This window comes from Lissotriton helveticus, chromosome 6, assembly GCF_964261635.1.
Source record: "Lissotriton helveticus chromosome 6, aLisHel1.1, whole genome shotgun sequence".
Lineage (NCBI taxonomy): Eukaryota > Metazoa > Chordata > Amphibia > Caudata > Salamandridae > Lissotriton > Lissotriton helveticus.
Genome location: NC_136067.1, coordinates 828,226,006 through 828,244,068, shown reverse-complemented (window position 1 = coordinate 828,244,068; position 18,063 = coordinate 828,226,006). Strand labels below are relative to the sequence as shown.

The 18,063-nt window shown below is 41.9% G+C and overlaps 1 protein-coding gene across 2 annotated transcripts in view; it reads right to left on the bottom strand.

Moving 5' to 3' along the window:
• The window catches only part of SCML4 (Scm polycomb group protein like 4), a 571,844-nt gene that overhangs the window by 122,083 nt on the left and 431,698 nt on the right, over positions 1–18,063 (bottom strand). For both annotated transcript variants that reach the window (XM_078648414.1, XM_078648415.1), the window contains exon 6: positions 6,979–7,173. In XM_078648414.1, coding sequence (XP_078504540.1) covers positions 6,979–7,173 — 195 coding nt within the window. The remainder of the gene's footprint in view (positions 1–6,978; positions 7,174–18,063) is intronic.

Genomic DNA, 18,063 nt, shown 5'->3' with positions numbered 1-18,063 from the left:
TGCTCTAATTAACCATCTGTTCTCAGCATGTGGAAAGAGAAAGCATGGGCTGGTGGGGGGCTGATGCGGGGTGAGATGAGAGAGAGGGTGGGTCAAGGGTAGCAGACTGAAGAAGGACGATGTAGCCTTCTGGGGTTAAGCATTACCTTAGAAGGGGTGGGCAGGAGCTGGGGACCGGTAACAAAGGCTGGGTTACCATTACACCCCAATCCCAAAGCCATTTTACAGACCACATTGTTCTAGTATACAGGAAAACCGAGAGAAGGAACACCAGGGCAATTTTAATTAACTGGGGTAGTTTCCCATTTGGAAATTCAGTTCCATTCAACTTATAATCAAGTTTAAGTGTCAATTTGAGGAAAGGTGCATTATGAGGATGGGAATGAGGAGGAAAAATCTCAATACTCATTGGGTATACATTTATGTTTTATTTACACATGTTGAATTTTACACCTCGGAAAAATTCCACATGCATTCATTTTACACATTGGAGTTCTCCAGGAAATCTAAGACTGTCATAGATTTCCTGGAATTCTCATGGAATCCTTTGGGAAGCCATAAAAAGTTAGAACTCTGCACCAAACATAGGACTAACTCTATGGAACCATAGGGCATATTATCAAGGACCGGTGTTAAAATGATCGCCGTTTTATCGGCAATAAACTGCCGATAAAACGGCGATAATGGGCTTGATAATGCGCCCTTGTTAATTTCCATAGAAGCCCATGTTCTCGTGTTAACATGGGCTTCTATGGGAATTAACAAGGGCATATTATCAAGCCCATAATCCCCCTTTTATCGACAGTTTCCTGCCGATAAAATGGCGATAATTTTAACACCGGTCCTTGATAATATGACCCCCGATTTACAGCATTCTCACTTGCTCGTTTCTGAGTGTAGTCCTATGCTTGTTGAAATATCCATTGAAACTTCCCGAACACAAAAAGTCAGTAAAAAGATCAATGCTATAGGGAAACATTTGTAATTATATTATATGTAGAACTTGTAAACTTGTTTTAAATTAGAAAAATGTAAATCAAATTAAAATAAAATACTACACAAAGTAATGAGTAAACATATAAGGTGCGATTCGCAAAGGAATTATTGCTCATAACACAAGTTTATGGCTGAAAATAGCTCATTTACATCCATCAGGAATTCACAAAAGGATTCCTGGGAGGCGTAAATGAATTTACTACTGTGGATTTTGTCACTCCTCGTTCTGAGAAGTCTGCAGTAGTAAATCTCATGCAAATTGAGGCATGTGGACATTACAAGGGGTGGTTTACTTTGAAAGTTTGTAAACTCCCACAAATATGCACATAATCCTTTTTTCCCAACATGGAAATGGTCATAAAGTTACTCAAGTGAAAGGCGGCAGTAACTCACCTTTTTGGATGAGAACTGGAACGGATCACTCCCATACTTATGCATGCATCATGGAATTATTTTTCTTACGATTCCAAGATGGTGGTCATGAGTGCATGTGCGCGTGCTAAAATGCCTGCGCACATGTGTTGTGATATATGCACCCGTATGCATCACAACACATGGCATACAAGTGTTAAGATGCACCAACAGCTATTTTGGCCATATCAGAACAGTAAAATAAATTAAAAGAATCACGTTTGCTGGAGAGCAAAAAGAAAGTTAGGGGCTTGGTGGCATTTTTCAGCTGTTGAGCCCACGAGAAAAAAATGCATTCAAAAGATCAGCAAAGCCAATTGGCTTTGTCAATGCATTCTATGTTTGCTCACTAACCATGTCCAAATCAATGACAAATTTATCAGAGCTAGACTTATCTGGCGAGCCCCGCTGCTTGTATGTGACACAATGCAGGCAGACTTAAGTTAAGAAAATGTGTTAAACATTTCAGCCCTATCAAAGTAGTAAAAAGTCAGACACACAACACAATTACAAATGCCACCCCAGCTTAAAAAAAAGAGAGAATATTTTGATGAACACAATGAAATTAAAATCCAAGAAGGGGAACCAGAGATATGAATTTTTTTAAATTCTAAATTAAAATAGTGGCAAAAAGCAAAAATTGCCAACTGCGGCCATCTGGTAGAAATAGAGCGGGCCAAGGATAAGTTTAGAGCCAACCGCAACACAAGGGAGGGTGAGTCAGATACACAGGTCGGATCGGTCCTAATGCGAAAGTACCTTCAAACTTAGAACGTTTCCTGGACGGTAAAGTTCTCAGGTAGGGTGAGTAAACAGATGTGGATAATGTATGCTGTACCTGTACCCGTTAACCATTTTAATCCCCTTTAAAACTACATTTGGCCTTAAATCACTAAACATTCATACCTCCCCTACATTTTTAAACCACTGGTTTCATAACTGCATTATTATCTCAATATCATTTACTTCAGCCTTCTCCTCAGGAAAGGTTTAAAAACCTAACAGCTCCTATTTCAACAAAATGGTGTTCAGGAGTGCTTCACTTTTGTCATGAATACAAAATTTAGGTCCTTTAGTTATCCATTAGAATTCTGTGGTGAAGCAGCATTAGAACACTAAGTAGTCAAATGACAGACTGTTGCCGGAAGTACATTTTTCACTCTGCACGTCAGAATGTTTTACTGACATGGATGAAGAAGATATTTGAGAACTAATAGACAATTTGACCTGATTTTAGCCTTCTCGAACACTAACCATAATTTACAAGACAAAAAGGAAACCCTCAATTATTCATTTACTGCAGTATCCTTTGTAGGAAATGCTTTAAATGTTTCAGCTTTGCCCCCCTCTAGATGGTGTTCAAATGTGCCACACTTTTGCCATGAATACAGAAGCCCAGATTTGCAAACTTGCTGCGTCAGTTTTTAATAATTTTTTTATGCAGAGCTGATGCAAAGTGTTGGCTTCGTGTTTACAATCCAACACAATTCATAATTTGTTGTGGGTTGTAATTGAAAGCAAGACAATGCAACGCAATGAGCTGACTTGTATTACTTTGTGTCATGGAGGTGTTCCAAGGGTGGTGCATGGGCGTTCTTGTCCATCCACCCATAGATTTTTACGCAATCCATATCTACAAAGAATTTTATACATGGATTTAAACCAAAGTGCTGCGCCTCCTTGAGGCAGGCATAAAAAAAAGAGTAATATTTTTATTTCCCTTTGTTTATTTTCTCTTTGCGTGTTTGTTGCATTCTACAACACACATATAAAGAGGAAATTGCCTTTCAGCATTGTTTTTGTGCAAGAAGGGACCACTCCCTTCACAAAAACTATGCTGACACCAATGCAGTTTCCCTTGCACTATGTTGCAAGAGTGTCTGTCACATGGCAGCATAAAGTGCGGCAGAGTTCGGGAGAGAGCATAACAGTGTCACATCTTTCAAAATATTGTACTCCTTTTTTGCCCTCCCCCCAATAATGATCATAAGTATAATTATTTTTATTGTGCCCATCCACCCTGTGAATACAGGGCCACACCATTCACCCCTGGAATAAAGGGATGCCTGGGCTTGGATGAGCCAATTTTAGGAGTAATATTAATCCTCGGTCACAAAAAAAAAAATATATATATATATACAAAGAGCTCTCTGGAACATGATGGCTTTTAGCAGCCAGGATGAACCAGATGTTGAAGCATGTCACTACTATAGAGAGTGAGGGATGATGAAGCATGTCACTACTGCAGTGAGTGAGCGTTATATATAAAAAGGGAAGCCTTTTCCCTTCCTATATCTCAAGACACCCACTTTGTTACTTCGGCTCTGTGAGTTTACTTGTGCATGGGCCGGCCGGCACTTTCTTGTTTTGAAGTTTCACGTTCCGGTAGAACATATCCGAATCTCCCCTCACTGCTTAGAAGATCTCTCCTCCCTACCAAGTGGTTTCTTCCCTTCGAAAGAAAATGCACCTTTTTGTGGCAGTGACATAAGCAGTTCACGACAAGGGTGCAAGTTATAGTTATCTGAATTTCAGTGTTTTTGTTTATTTTATTTTTTAAAGTTTCTTTTCATCTTACTTCAACCTCTTGCTTTAACGTCACTTTAACCTTTGATATTTTCAGTGAAAAAACATATAGATGTCATGCTTCACTCCATTCCCCTTTCATTCTTTAATCTATAACTAGAGTGAGTCCAAACAGTGCTCTTTGGAGGTCATTCAGAATACAAGTGTGACTTCAGACATGCCACAATGGATCCGGCTGTGCCTTTGAAGCGTGCCCCTGAGAGAAATACATTTAGGAGACACTCAGCTGGAGGTGATAAAGAAATGAGGTCACCGCTCAGCTGTGCCAGTTGTGGATTTTGGCTCCTACGATGAATAGAAGCATTGTGTAAAAATGTGCTCGCCCGATGCCAGGACTGCGCTGACGTTTAATGCACGCTTTCAGCTCGTCGGCGCGCGCGAATTGCATTTGCTCCAATCCATATTGCACACGAGTACATATTTAGCAAATATGCCCCTCTTCTGCATAATTAGACGATAAGCCTACATGGTATGTGGATGGAAAAAGAAGCGTGCACATTGCCTCAAGAAAGGGTTTGTGTCTATATGCCACATTTTACGACACGATTTCTCTCAGCGAGATTTAGATTTTCGGCGTCAAAAGCTGCAGATAGCTTTGAATTTGTTGTGCAAAATATATTTTATTTAAATGTCACTGGCAGTAATTAAAATATAATGTATGGTATATACGATGCTCATGATGCACCCTAAGGTACGATCACACATGAAGCATAGTGCTGTTGGCAGAAGTAAATCTCTCGTCATTTTCAAGCCTGGGTGCACAGAAACTTTCAAAGTCCCCATGGAATGCTTAATACCCACCGCCTTTGTGGGATATACGTCCAAATAAAATCATACAGCTGTGGAGTAACATAACACATGAGTGAAAGGATTTACAACTGTAATGTCACTTTTTGTAAACTCCTTGCAGTCCTAAACCATGAAGGTCAATTTACCAAAATGTCAAAGGTAGCGGAAGTGACATCACACACCATTTGGCCTTTAAATTCAGTCAAGCTGGCATGACTACACATACACATACATACGCACATGAACACACTAACTCTCACAAAACACACTCGGCCCCGCAAGCAAGCACACAACATACATGTGAAAGCATCTTTTTACTTACCTCAGCTGCCAGGCAGGGTCATATTCCAGTTAATTGTATTCTATTCTTTATTACACTAATAGTGAATAATAAAATGTTATTCAGTATTAGAGTAATACAAAATTGACAGAACACAGGGAAAGTGGAGCCCCAAACGACGTGCATAAGGAGGAGCTGCCCTTGTGTTCCTGGCACTGATTTTGCACAGTCTCAGGCCATGAGTTGCATAGACAGTGCCATGAGTTGCAAGGGGGAAAGCCAGGGGTCGCAGCTGTGAGCTCTGGAGACCCCTAAATGACATCCATGTCCTACACCCAGCCATTCTGATAAATGAGCACGTCTGTACTTGTGAATCGGACAGTCAGGTGTGGGTCTCACATAAAGCAGGAGTATGACACAATGACTTGTATTGAAAACTTTGCAAGCTGGGCCCTCGATGCAGCAGCGCAGCAAGGATAAAATGGCCCCTGGTGCAAGCAAGGAAAGGAGCCCCTTTGACTGCTATGGAACGGTAAAATACTGCAATTATCATGGTTCAATGGGCCTTTCAGGGCTCTGGGCCAGGGCCGGATTGGCTGTAGCAGGCACCAGGAGTTTTCCCAGTGGGCTGGAAGGGTGGGGGCCGGGTTTGTTACTGGGGGCTGGTTTTCCAGCAGTGCTGCAATATCAGGCCCTTGTAACAAAAAAGGCAGCGGTGCATGACACTAGCACCCCCCCAGGGGCCGGTTGAGTAAAATTGCGAAGGCTGGTTTCTGTTCCCAGTCCGTACGTGCTTCGAACCCAATGCCTCTGCACCTGCTGCAATAAGCTACGCCCGACCTCAAAAGTGAAAAGAGTTTAGTAGCGAGTTCCAGAGTTTTGCGCCCTTGGCTCAGCCATGGCATCTGTGAAGGTAGGTCCACTTAAAGGGGGGTTTTTCGGTCAGGGATTAATTAAGGCGCTCAGCTATTATAAGCTAAATAGTATATACTTAATAAACAAAAATGAGTAAGGTGCAAGCTAGGCAAGGGGATAAGCCCTATAACCCCTTCAATTGGTGTGGGAAACCCAACACAGAACAAACAAAAAGCAAACGCCTAGGCACACATAAGGGAGAGTCAGTTCAATGTAAATACAGTTGTTGAGAGAAACAAGAAATATTGTCCAGATGGAAGGAATAATCTTGAAGTGATGTAAGTATGCAGTTTGCTCCTTTAATTCTTTTTTCAAATAAATGCAAGTAGAACAAGCCAGCCGACGCGTGTTTCGTCGCACTAAGGAGAATTGCTCTGCGACTTCTTCAGGGCTGTGGAACAGTGAATGTATCCAAATTTTCGCCCAGCCGGTGATAATTCCAACGCGGCCGGGCTAAAGCAAATAACATGGGAAATTCAGAAATGTCAGTGTTCTGTGCGATTGCTGAAATGACACTGTTACAGGTCAATTGTGCGAAGTAATCAGTCTTGTGCCAGTTAGTGTCGTAAAATTTAAAGTCGTGGGGGACTCTTCCAAGTTGCAGAACGTGCGCATCTAGTTTTCGCTCAAGGTATCCAGTCTCATTGTTATGTGTATAAAGCTTCCCCACGACGAGTCACTGCTTTAGCCCGGCCGGGTTGGAATTATCACCGGCTGAGCGAAAATTCGGATACATTCACTGTTCCACAGCCCTGAAGAAGTCGCGGAGTAATTCTCCTTAGTGCGACGAAACACGTGTCGGCTGGCTTGTTCTACTTGCATTTATTTGAAAAAAGAATTAAAGGAGCAAACTGCATATTTACATCACTTCAAGATTATTCCTTCAATCTGGACAATATTTCTTGTTTCTCTCAACAACTGTATTTACATTGAATTGACTCTCTCTTATGTGTGCCTAGGCATTTGCTTTTTGTTATGGTGTCTGTGAAGGAAGGACTCACCTGACTCCATCCTGCCGTTCTCATAGTTGTCCAGGTTGTCGGCCGTGCTGCTGTACTGCGCGAAGGGCTGGTTGCTGAAGAGACTGTCGCACAGCAGGCTGCGGCACAGCTTCTTCAGGAAGCGCAGCACATACCCGATGCTGTTCACCACAGGCAGGCTCAGGAGGTGCTGCTTTCCGTCAAAACAGGCAGAAACTGAAAAAGCAAAACACAAAGATATAGTACCTCAGATTGTCGTCTGGATAGCACTGGTGAAAGATTGTGAATGTACTCCATGTATTTAAACCTGAAGAAGCGTCCAGCCACACCTATGCACCTGCCAACAAATATGAGGCAAATAATTTACACAAGAGGGCAGCCATGTTCAATGGAAAGTGGCAGAGGAGAGGTTATAAAGTGCAAAGGTCAAGAGAATGTGGCCTGTTTGCATCTGGGAAAAGGTGTTAAGTACACATGAATTACATTAAAAAAGCAGACTTAAAATTATGCACAAAAGTGTCAATAGAGTTTGCAATCATTTTGATTTTTCTTACACTAAAGGAGATGCCCGTGACCGTATCCAGGACAAGAAAAGACAAGCAATGGACATTGTGTTCTTCAATCAGTAAAGTGATATATTGTTGGACAGTCACAACCATGTAGAAAGTCACTTTCTACCATAAAGGCATTTAAAGTGTACTCAAATGAACAAGGAGTAATGGATGCTGAAAGTGGGTTAAACACAGAATCTGCATCACGAGCATAGAAAAGGCTAGCATGCATGAAAAACACATTGTTTTGCAGGAATAAAGAGGAGGAGGAGATACAGAAGCTGCAGTTTTTTTTCTTCACTTTATGCTTAAACTCCATGTACGCTACACACGAGTAAGGTTATCAAAAAAGACATAAGACACAATTCTTTGTGAATATTATAAATAAATGTGCGCATGTTTGATGGCGCATACATTAAACTTGCTTCCCAGGGATATGCATGTGAATTAGGGAACATTAAACAACGAAAAAATGTGACAGGCATTTCTGATTTGTGCAACCTATTTATTTTTTCTAGGTATATTTGTGAACTGTTTTCATCAGGTCTATACCGATTTCCATTATCTTATTTTCCAGTGGTCGATATGAAGTACTGAAAACAACACGGCTTTAAAATGTTTAACTGTTTGGGGCAGTGTACCCTGGTTAAAAAAAAAGCATTTTATTTATGTTTTGCTTATAAATATAACTTTTTTACCTCCTCCGCAAAACTGAAACACACACACTGTACATAGTAAAGAAGTTAAATACAGACATGTAGTTAAGTTTGTTGTTTTTGTTATTTGATATATAATATATATAAAATATATAATATGATTTAATATATATTATATATATAATATAATTAATATAGATGGCGATTTATGAAGCAGCAATGCAGACTTAGCGGACACTCATGTCTGTAAAATACCCTAACTTATTCATGTTCTTGTTTATGCAATCCACGTGTTGTCCTATTGATTAAAGTGTTGATGCAAAAAAAAAAAAACGAATCCGACATGCTTGCATACCTTACACCATCGGAAATCCATTTAATATAATAAAGTCATTATAAAATACCCAGAAAAAAATCAATAAATGTAACAATATCACAGATGACGTGGCTTGTGCAATATACATGTTACAGTCAGTGCCACCTTCTCGCACCACAAGTACATCCAACACACATGCCACATTAACTTTCCAAGAATGCATGCTAAGCAAATGCAATTCTGCATACGAAATCTGGCCCCAATCCACAATGTATGAGCATGACTGTTCCCAGATAACATGTAAAAGTCATTCCATGTTTAATAAACACATAAATATGTATATCATGCCATGAAATATCTGTCACTGGAGCCCACAACACAAACGTGTGTATCTTTTGATTGAGTATGTAAAACACATATAAGTGCACAGAATACATACCTGATGCATGCATATTCTGCATTTGCATGCAAGATACACAGCTAAACTCTTTGGAGCTGCTTTGTCAGATACACGAGCCATGCCAATGGGAATAGTGTGCCATGGTGAAGATTTTCAAATGTACAGACTCACTGATCATGAGAGGTGATGAGTGGGATTATGGTTATGTGATTGCGAGATGTAGTTGGCGTTGGTGAATATTGAGACACACCCATGAGCTCCTAACTTCAGGAAAATTTACAAATGTTTTTCAACACATGCCTGTTAACTTTAGCCACTAACAAGGTAAAAGTGCAAACTGGTTGAATAAGTGTTGGTGATCATGTGTGAAAGAATTGCAATCAACCCAATTTTCCCTTGGTGGTTTGAAAAAGAGAAGGTGTGCTATGGAACAATATTTTATTGTGAAATAAAAATGTGTGCTTGTATGCATTTTTTCAGTTTCATGATTGTTACATGTACTATTGGAGCACTGACGTATTTTCCACCACTTTTCATCCACTGTCATTGACATAAGCGCATCTTTTTTGTGAATACTGTCCAGCTACACTTCAAAACATAAGACATCCTTAAGTTGCACCTCACTGCCTTGCCTGGGTTTGTGAACGGCAGAATGAGGTACAACCTAAGAACTGAGGAAGACATAATTTATGATTATAGCAAGTTTAGCCACTTTTGTGAATTAGCCCCATAGAGTTAACACAAAAATAGGATCAATTGCCCGAATAAAGATGCTCTACTTTCTTTGTGGCAAACCTGGAGCAGATTTTCTGACAGCAGCATTTGAAAAATAGACGAGTGCTGCAAAGTGACAGGCCAATCCTTTGCAACACGACTACGAAAAAATGTGCGATTATTTTCAATCTCATACTTGCTGTTAGAGTAGGATTGTAAGGAATTGTGCTGTCGGGAAAGGTTTTATGTAACCTTATCACCCACTGTTAGATCACCGTACGACTACATCACCTTCACTACAATGCCTATCACAACATCCAGGTATATTCGTTTTTTATCACTACACAGTCCTATGATATTGACACGATTCATAACTTATTGTTTACTTTTTTATTCTATTGTTTTCTTAATTGTAATAGTAACACTTGTCTTATTAATACAATGTAATATTCTTGTGTCTTTCCTTATCCTAACATCTAAATATAATGTATTAATTTTGTTATTTTGTTTTTACATTTAGTTTAACACATTAATGTTTAAATATATGGGCCTCATTTTAAGCCTAGGTATGCTGATCTCCTAAGGCATTTGAGGTGATTCATGCATTGACATCTACCTATATCCTGACACGTGAAGGCGGGTGACAACCACTTAAGAAGTGTGGAGAAATACTTGAACAAATTAAAATATGTTCATCTTCACACTGACAAGGAATGGGCGTTATTTCTGTATGTAGTTTTCAAACTTACATTAATGCAATCAAAAAAAGATAAGAGGTTGAACCTAACGATAGACCTCGCATCTGTAAAATTCAGATGTGTGACAATACAGATGTTCAGTGCCATGGACTTCCACAATGATAAAGATGACCGTCGAATAGCCAACAAGGTCTGTGCTTTAATTAATTGTCCCGCCACTTTCTTCCTAGCTGCCCCTCGAGTTAATCAATGAGAGGGACCATCTGAGTTAAGTGCCTCTCTAACATAGTCATAGCCTTGTTTATTTTGTGGAATCTTGCCCCCGTTTCAGAAGTATTTCCCTCACTCTATTGGCACAGGTCCAGAATCTCATGTTTGGGCAAGATGGGCCCTGAATGTGCTGCATACGGAGAAATCACTGTTCACAACGAATAGCCTCAAAGTAGAGAAATACTGTAGACTATGTTGGTTATTATTTTTCTTTGGCTCTGAGGGCATGACTTTCATTTTTATTTTTATAATTCCATGGAACCCCAGCTGATTGTCTGTGCCCAAAACAGTGCCTTTCTACTTCGAGCTCAGTCACCCTTCCTTCCACTTCCTGTTGGAATGAATCTGCAACAGACCTCCATCTTTGGATCAGGCACAGGGTAGCAAATCACAGTCGCACCACATTAGGTGAACAAGAGGTAGATCACAGATGAAAAAAGAAATCAATGGATAGTGACAAATTCATAAAATGTCATCAATTCCAAACACACAACATTGGGCCAATCTATAAAATGTTCTTGTGTTTCATTACAATAAATGGTCTAATTAGGGCTACAGTCTTTAAACAATTGAACAAGGAGGGTGGGATACGTATTCCAGCTTAAATGAACGAGCTAATCACTTAGGCCCTAATTACGTCGGGCAGATTTGAGTCTCCCCTACACAGTTTCAGTGTGGGAACTGACCAACATGGTGTGGTCGCAAACTCCCATTTTTCTATCGAAGTTTGTGCTGTGGGTGTTTTCTGCACACATCACAAGCTCCCATAGAGAAATGGGAGTTGGTGTAAATCCCTGCACTGTGTGGCAGGCACCATGAGGTGCCTGCTACATGGTGCAGGGATTTACAGGGGTGCACCATAGGTGCCCATCAGGTCCTCAACCAGAGGGTGCTGAGAGATGGGGGCCCTGCTAGGGGCTCCCTAAGTCGCTTTCCAACAGGTTTTCCATCTCGGAAAGCCCGACATGGAAAGCCTGTATAAACCGACATCATAACCCTTACGGCGAAAACGCTGCACTAATGGGATTATGTGGGGGTTTCTGACTGACCGACGGGCTCCATGAGCCCACTAGAAGCCAGCCAGAATGACCGGCAGGTTGAAGCTCCGTCTGCCCACACTGTATTTAGGCAGTTGGACTTTAAACCATGGATGCTGACTTACCGACTGACATCCAAATGAGCCCCTACATACTTCAAAGCACCATCTATTCTGGGGACTGTACTTTAGAATATTGCTGTTACAAATATCAGCCTACAAAAATATTACATCCAGAATATCAACTACTACTACATCATGTATGTATATGTTGATGTAGATTTACTATTAACACCACTTCTACACACCTTGAGTATATATATTTATTTTTACATTAGATGTATAACTTTTTGAAAATACACACTTTTTTAAAATCAAATATGGAGTTTTCATTTTGGAAAAATTGAGACATTTTTCTAAACAAAAGCATGTCACTTTAATTAAACATTAGTTAGGAGTCGAAATACGATGTTTTCATTGATAGCAAACATTAGCTTACCTTTGTGATCAAATGTTGGCATGTTCTATTACCACATGTAGACAGGTTCTAACTTAAATATTTATATTTCATCATCAAATACTAGGACAGCCAATGTATGAAATAGACTTCCACCATCATACAAGGGATGGTCACAGCCCACAATGTGCCGAGATTGTTTATGATTATGGCAAGGTCTCCATCATGTGAAGGATGAACATTATTATGCCTAGGGTGTCCACATTATACCAATAATGACTTTCATTACGATGGGGTGAGGAGCATCATGCCAAAGATGCCCACTATTATCTGCAAATTACCACCAATATGCCAGGACCATTTTAATGTCACTGGCGTGTACCATCACGTAAAGGTGCTCAAAGAATGCCAAGAAAGCACATCAAGATGCCTTCAATATATCTAAACAGCCACCATGAGTCAGGCCTATCAAAACAGGGAAGGCCTTCATATGTGTGGTTAATGGGAAGCAGGTGTCACAAGAACCCCCAAGTTTCCATTGTTCTTGTGGCCACTACGGAGGGTCACTGGCCAGCGTTCGGGCACCATGCCAGATAAACTCACACTTACTTTCACATTCACATGAACCCACACACACATCCAAAAGTACAGCACATTGATGCACACATCCACTCTCATACATCAATCACACCACTGTTGCAACTGCAACTGCATCCATTTTATTTCTACCTAGCTGTCTTCTACCCTCACAGGATACTCAGACCCCACAATGCTCTTGATCCTGTCTCCTATTCACTTGACCAATACCTGCTCTGGCTCCCAAGTCCATGCCTGCTGCCACTTTACTTGGTCCCACCCACTCAAAAGGAATTAGGCTCCCTGTTGAAAACAATGCATAGGATAATTTGCCTATTGACAAAAAAACCCTGCCAAGCTTTGAGGAGTTCTGTGTGCTGCAGAGTGGGTTACCTCGAACCGTTTGCACTGTTAGTGGTGTGTGTTTGTCCCACTCTGGAAAATCGCTGCTTCTTTCTGACGCTCAATTAGAAGTTCTACTCGAGCGGCAGCTTCCTCAACGCAAACGGAAGGCTTCTCAACGCGAGCAGTAGCATCCATCCGCCACCACCCGCATTGAAAATCTGCCAGGGGAATGGTCTAGCGTTGGATTTTCCTTGCTCAGGCTCACCAACTTACCGTTTTGCAAAAATCCGCATGATGCGCGGAGTGCGAAAAACACTGCAAACTTCACGAACAGAGTGGAGTTCAACGCTTAAAATTAACATTAGCATTCTGCTACCACGTGATAACCTGCCCTGAAGTTATTCCAACTACGCTAGATCGACGCAACTTGTATCACTTAAGGGTGGTCTTCTGTTAATAGCAGATGGCTAACACTGCCCTCTAGTGCACTATGCCACCACAGGCCCGTTTGTTATTGATTTCACAGCATCTATCTTTCTCTCTAAAATCGGTCAATAAACACTTGGTGGTGCCATTCATTCTGTAGTGTGATGCACTACTAGCAATTACCACCAAAAGAAAAGAGATGGAGGTCAAACATTTGCAACTGAAGATGTTCAACTCTGAAATTCATTGTGGTACCTTTTACCATATGATATGGGACTGTCCAATACTTCAAAGCTTTTGGGTGGCGGTGGATGCATGTATGGGCAAGGTGTGTGGAGAATCCCTCACTGCTTCGGCAAAGTGGTGTTTCCTGAATATCTGGGAGGATATAGATTTGGAGCATATATGGATCACACTAGGGTTGACCATTGCTACACCGAATGTGGCAAGAATGTGGGGCACGGAACAAGCGTCGCAATTGGAGGACAGGAAATGTGATATAGTCTTATGTATGTTGGCCGAGAGGATGGTACATGAAGGCCATGGATGCCACAAAAAGTGGGCAAAAATGTGGGTACGCTAAAATGAATATAGAGGTAATATATGTGATGACCTGGCCCTTGATGATTTGGGAGAATAGCTGCCTGCTGTGGTCACATAAAAACTTGCTGTTGGCTGTGTTGGGGGGGGGCAGGGGAGAGAGGGACAGGTTTGACGCCGCAATGGCAAGGGTGTGGAAGGAATTATCAGTGCACAGTTTAATGCTTGTGTTTGTTTTTATTGAATTGTCAATAAAAACATTTGTAAAAAAACAAATCTGAAATTCTTTGGTCCATATTCACAAAGACTTTGCTGTAACTATCTTGTAGGACTCCTGGCTTACTCTTGCCTTACTCCAATATATGGAAGCCACCCTTTATCTTGGGTGATACCGACCAGGCATCACTTCTTGTACACTACTAGGATTATTTAGACTAATAAAACAAATGACAGTTATTATGTTGTGTTGATTTTATGGCACTTCTTTCTGGGTACCAGCACTTATTTTTCCTTATAAGACTTTGACCCAGAAGTAGATAGAGGAAAATAACAATTGGGTTTAAGAAGGAGGAACAAGTCATCAAAGAACTGCTGCCCGCCACTTCATATCAAGATGTGAGAGACGCATTGAACATGAAATTTCTCCATAAACGTAACCTAGTCTACGAACATTACACCTTCAACTTGATGTCACAAGAAAAATACGAGCTGATGGGCGACTTCATCACTCGTCTCAAACGGCTAGCTCGCTACTGCGAATTTGACAATTTCAATACGGAAGATGCACTTCGCCTGAGAATCATAGAGGGGTGCCAGTCAGAGTCACTACGCCGTTGCTTGCTAAAGAAATACTACTTACTTGATAACGTAGAAGAACTGACACGAATAAATGATGAAGCGGAAGAACATGCAAAAAAGATGGAAGCTGGCAAGACGGAGAAACGCGAAAAAAGCATTCTGGCTTCACTCTCAAGCAGATTCACGACGCCAGCCAGACAGAAACAAGCCCCCAAAATCTGCAAGCCAAACTCGCAGTGGGGACAAGAACAGCAATACCCGGAAACAACAACTACGTTGTTATCGCTGCGGTCAAGATTACCCCTACACAGGTCCATGTCCTGCCATGGAACAACTCTGTCACTGTTGTGGAAAAGAGAATCACTTCGAACTGGTGTGCCAAACATCCCGCAGAGAATCTGCGACAACGAGACGAATCCCTGGAACTCATCACAAAGCAAGAGCGGTACGTGAGAGGTGAGACAGGTCTACCAGCTCATCAAGATCCAGTACACTGTCGCACTACACACACCGGTCTCGACGCTCGTCGTCAAGGGAATCCTCAGCCCTCATTCCCATATCTCAAGACAGTGATGAATAGGCATGCATGGTTGCGGACTTGGAGGAAATGCCAACCAACTATAGCGCCAACACACAGGAACTGGTGTCCTTCCGACATGTCAAGGATGACCTTACAATTAGTGACACTGGACTACTTTAAGAGACAGACGAATTGTCATTCCACAGCAGCTATGACAAGGAGTTGTCAGTTTAGCAGATTAAGGACACAGAGGTGTGGTGGCGAAAAAGAAAGCGCTACGGGAGTGTGTCTGGTTCCCGTTCCTTGATCACATGGTAGAAACCATGCTCAAGACTGCCCACAATATCAGCTAGTAGGGCGAGAAGAACCATGCCACCGCTTCAGATGTCTGACTGCCCAGACAGCGTATAGCAACAAGTGGCCATTCACTTCTTTGGGCCATTGATGTCCGGGAAATACATCATTGTCATCATGGATGAGTACTCCAGATTCCCTATCGCGCAACAGGTATCATCAACGAGAGCGACTACCATCATACCGGTTCTGGACAAAGCAGTTGTTGCATGGGGAATCCCCACAGTAGTAAAAACAGATAATGGTCCACCATTCAATGGACACAACTTCACAGAATTTGCCAGACACCTCAACTTTAAGCACCAGGTAATCACCCCCATGCGGCCAAAAGCCAATGGGATGGTAGAAAGATTTATGGCCACCATAAAAAAAACCATGCCACTAGCAGAACGAGACCGGCGAGACACCCAACTCGCACTCAACGAGGTGCTGAGAGCCTATCAGACCACACGGCACACACCACCAACAAATGCCCAGCTACCCTGATGTTGGGAAGAACACCGCGCACCAGAATACCAGCCGCAGAAGCAGTTGTGCGTTCCAGTTCCCAATCCCATGACCACATGATGTTGGCGGAAGTGGATAAAGCCAAGAAAGCAAAAATGAAAGAATATGTGGATGGCCACCGAAATGCCAGAACATCCGATGTCCAGAAGGGGACTGGGTGCTAGTCAGGCAAGAACAGATCAGACAGACAGACAGTCGATACTCTGACCAACCACTACAAGTGACGAGCCGGAAAGGTACTATGGTCACGGCTGCATCTGAGAACAAGAAAATCACTTGAAATGTGTCACACTTCAAAAGGTGCAATCCATCAGCCTACACCCAAGCGGAGGAGTCAGAACATGACACAGACGATTTGGGTTGAGAAACTGAGATCTGTGAACGACTTGAGACAGCGCCCAGTGCAAGAGAATCAACAGAGCTGCAACTCTCACGTCGACCAAAGAGAATCATTCAGAAACACACCTGACTTATAGAAGAGTTGTAAGTGAGTGGACATTGGACTTTAAGAAGGGGGGAGATGTAATGCCGTCATGCCTGACTCCGGCGGGCAGCGCCAGGACCAGGCAGGACATGAGGGAAAGGGGAGGAACCGGAAGTTAGGAGCAAAGGAAGTCACAGGCAGCAAGGGAAGGTTTTTGAATAAAGCAGGTTGTGCACACACGCAGGGCTGGTCCTTGATTTAAATGCAACAGTAAGGTCACTGGGCACTGTACAAAAAAGAATAACATAAGGTTCTGCGGCTGTGGAAAGAATGTAAAGCAAATACAAAGTATTCATTCACAACACACAGGAATGCAATGAGGGGAGATACCTATTTAGATCAGAAGTGGGAAGAAGAGAGACATCAAAGGAGCTGGAGCATATGTTGCTCTGTCTAGCAACCCTCTTGGGGTGAGGAGGGTTAAAGAACAGGTAGGCAATAACCAAGGACAGCCTTGTATTTTCACAGTCCTTAAAATAGACTATTATCCTCTGGCAGCAAGTGCAGCCATAAGTTTCCCCCGGTGCTGACATGCGGTGTAATTACATTTTACTTATTTTCTTTCCTAAGCAGCAGAAGAGGAACAGCTAAGCTTTATGTTACAGTACCTGCTCCAAATCAAATCTCACGGATATTGCCATTCTGCTGTAAGCAGGGCGCGAGACAAGAATCAAGCTGCTCAAAGTGAAAGGAGAAACTCATTTATCTGTGCTGGTGGGGGAGGGAGGCATTTTATTTCAGAAAGAATAGACGGCTACGGCTTGCTTCTTTATGGCTGGCGGTTTTTAACTCTGCCATCTTTTTTTTTTTATAAACTTTTATATAAAGAGGACCTACTGTTGTGCATTTGAAGAAGAGCACTCAGCACACATGCAGAGCCGGATGAATGCGAATGCCCCACAGAATCGTAATTCGAACGGCCCTGCTTTGCACAAGATGGCGTCGCACTGCACCCGTTAAATCATAACAGTATCAGATGTTCATGCTTCCCTGTGATATTTATTTCACTGTAATGTGAAGCACTAGGGGATGATCTGAACCTGGAAACCGTACTTTTATATTCTTATCTCTGTAGAGGTCCCAAAACTGTGTTTGGAGAACAGCTTGTGAGGCATCTGTGTGGGCAAAGGAGCTAATTAGTGGAAATGGCATGCTTTTAGGCAAATTGATCTCGTCAAAAAGGATTTTACGAAATGGTAAAAAGAATGCATATTTGAGAATCGGAGAAGGGGTAGAACTGGCCATTATGTTGCCAAGGCATGCTAGGTAATAGATCGTGGTTTTGTGAGACAAGGGTACCCCGATATGTGAACCTGGGGAGGTAAGGAATATTTAAAGATCAATGGTTCAAGTGTGGCCTAAAAGGTCCAAAAGCAAAAGGGGTGACCCAGAGAGGGGCACTGTTTTTTTTATAAATGAAATTAATTCAAGAATTAATTTCATTTACAAAAAAACAGT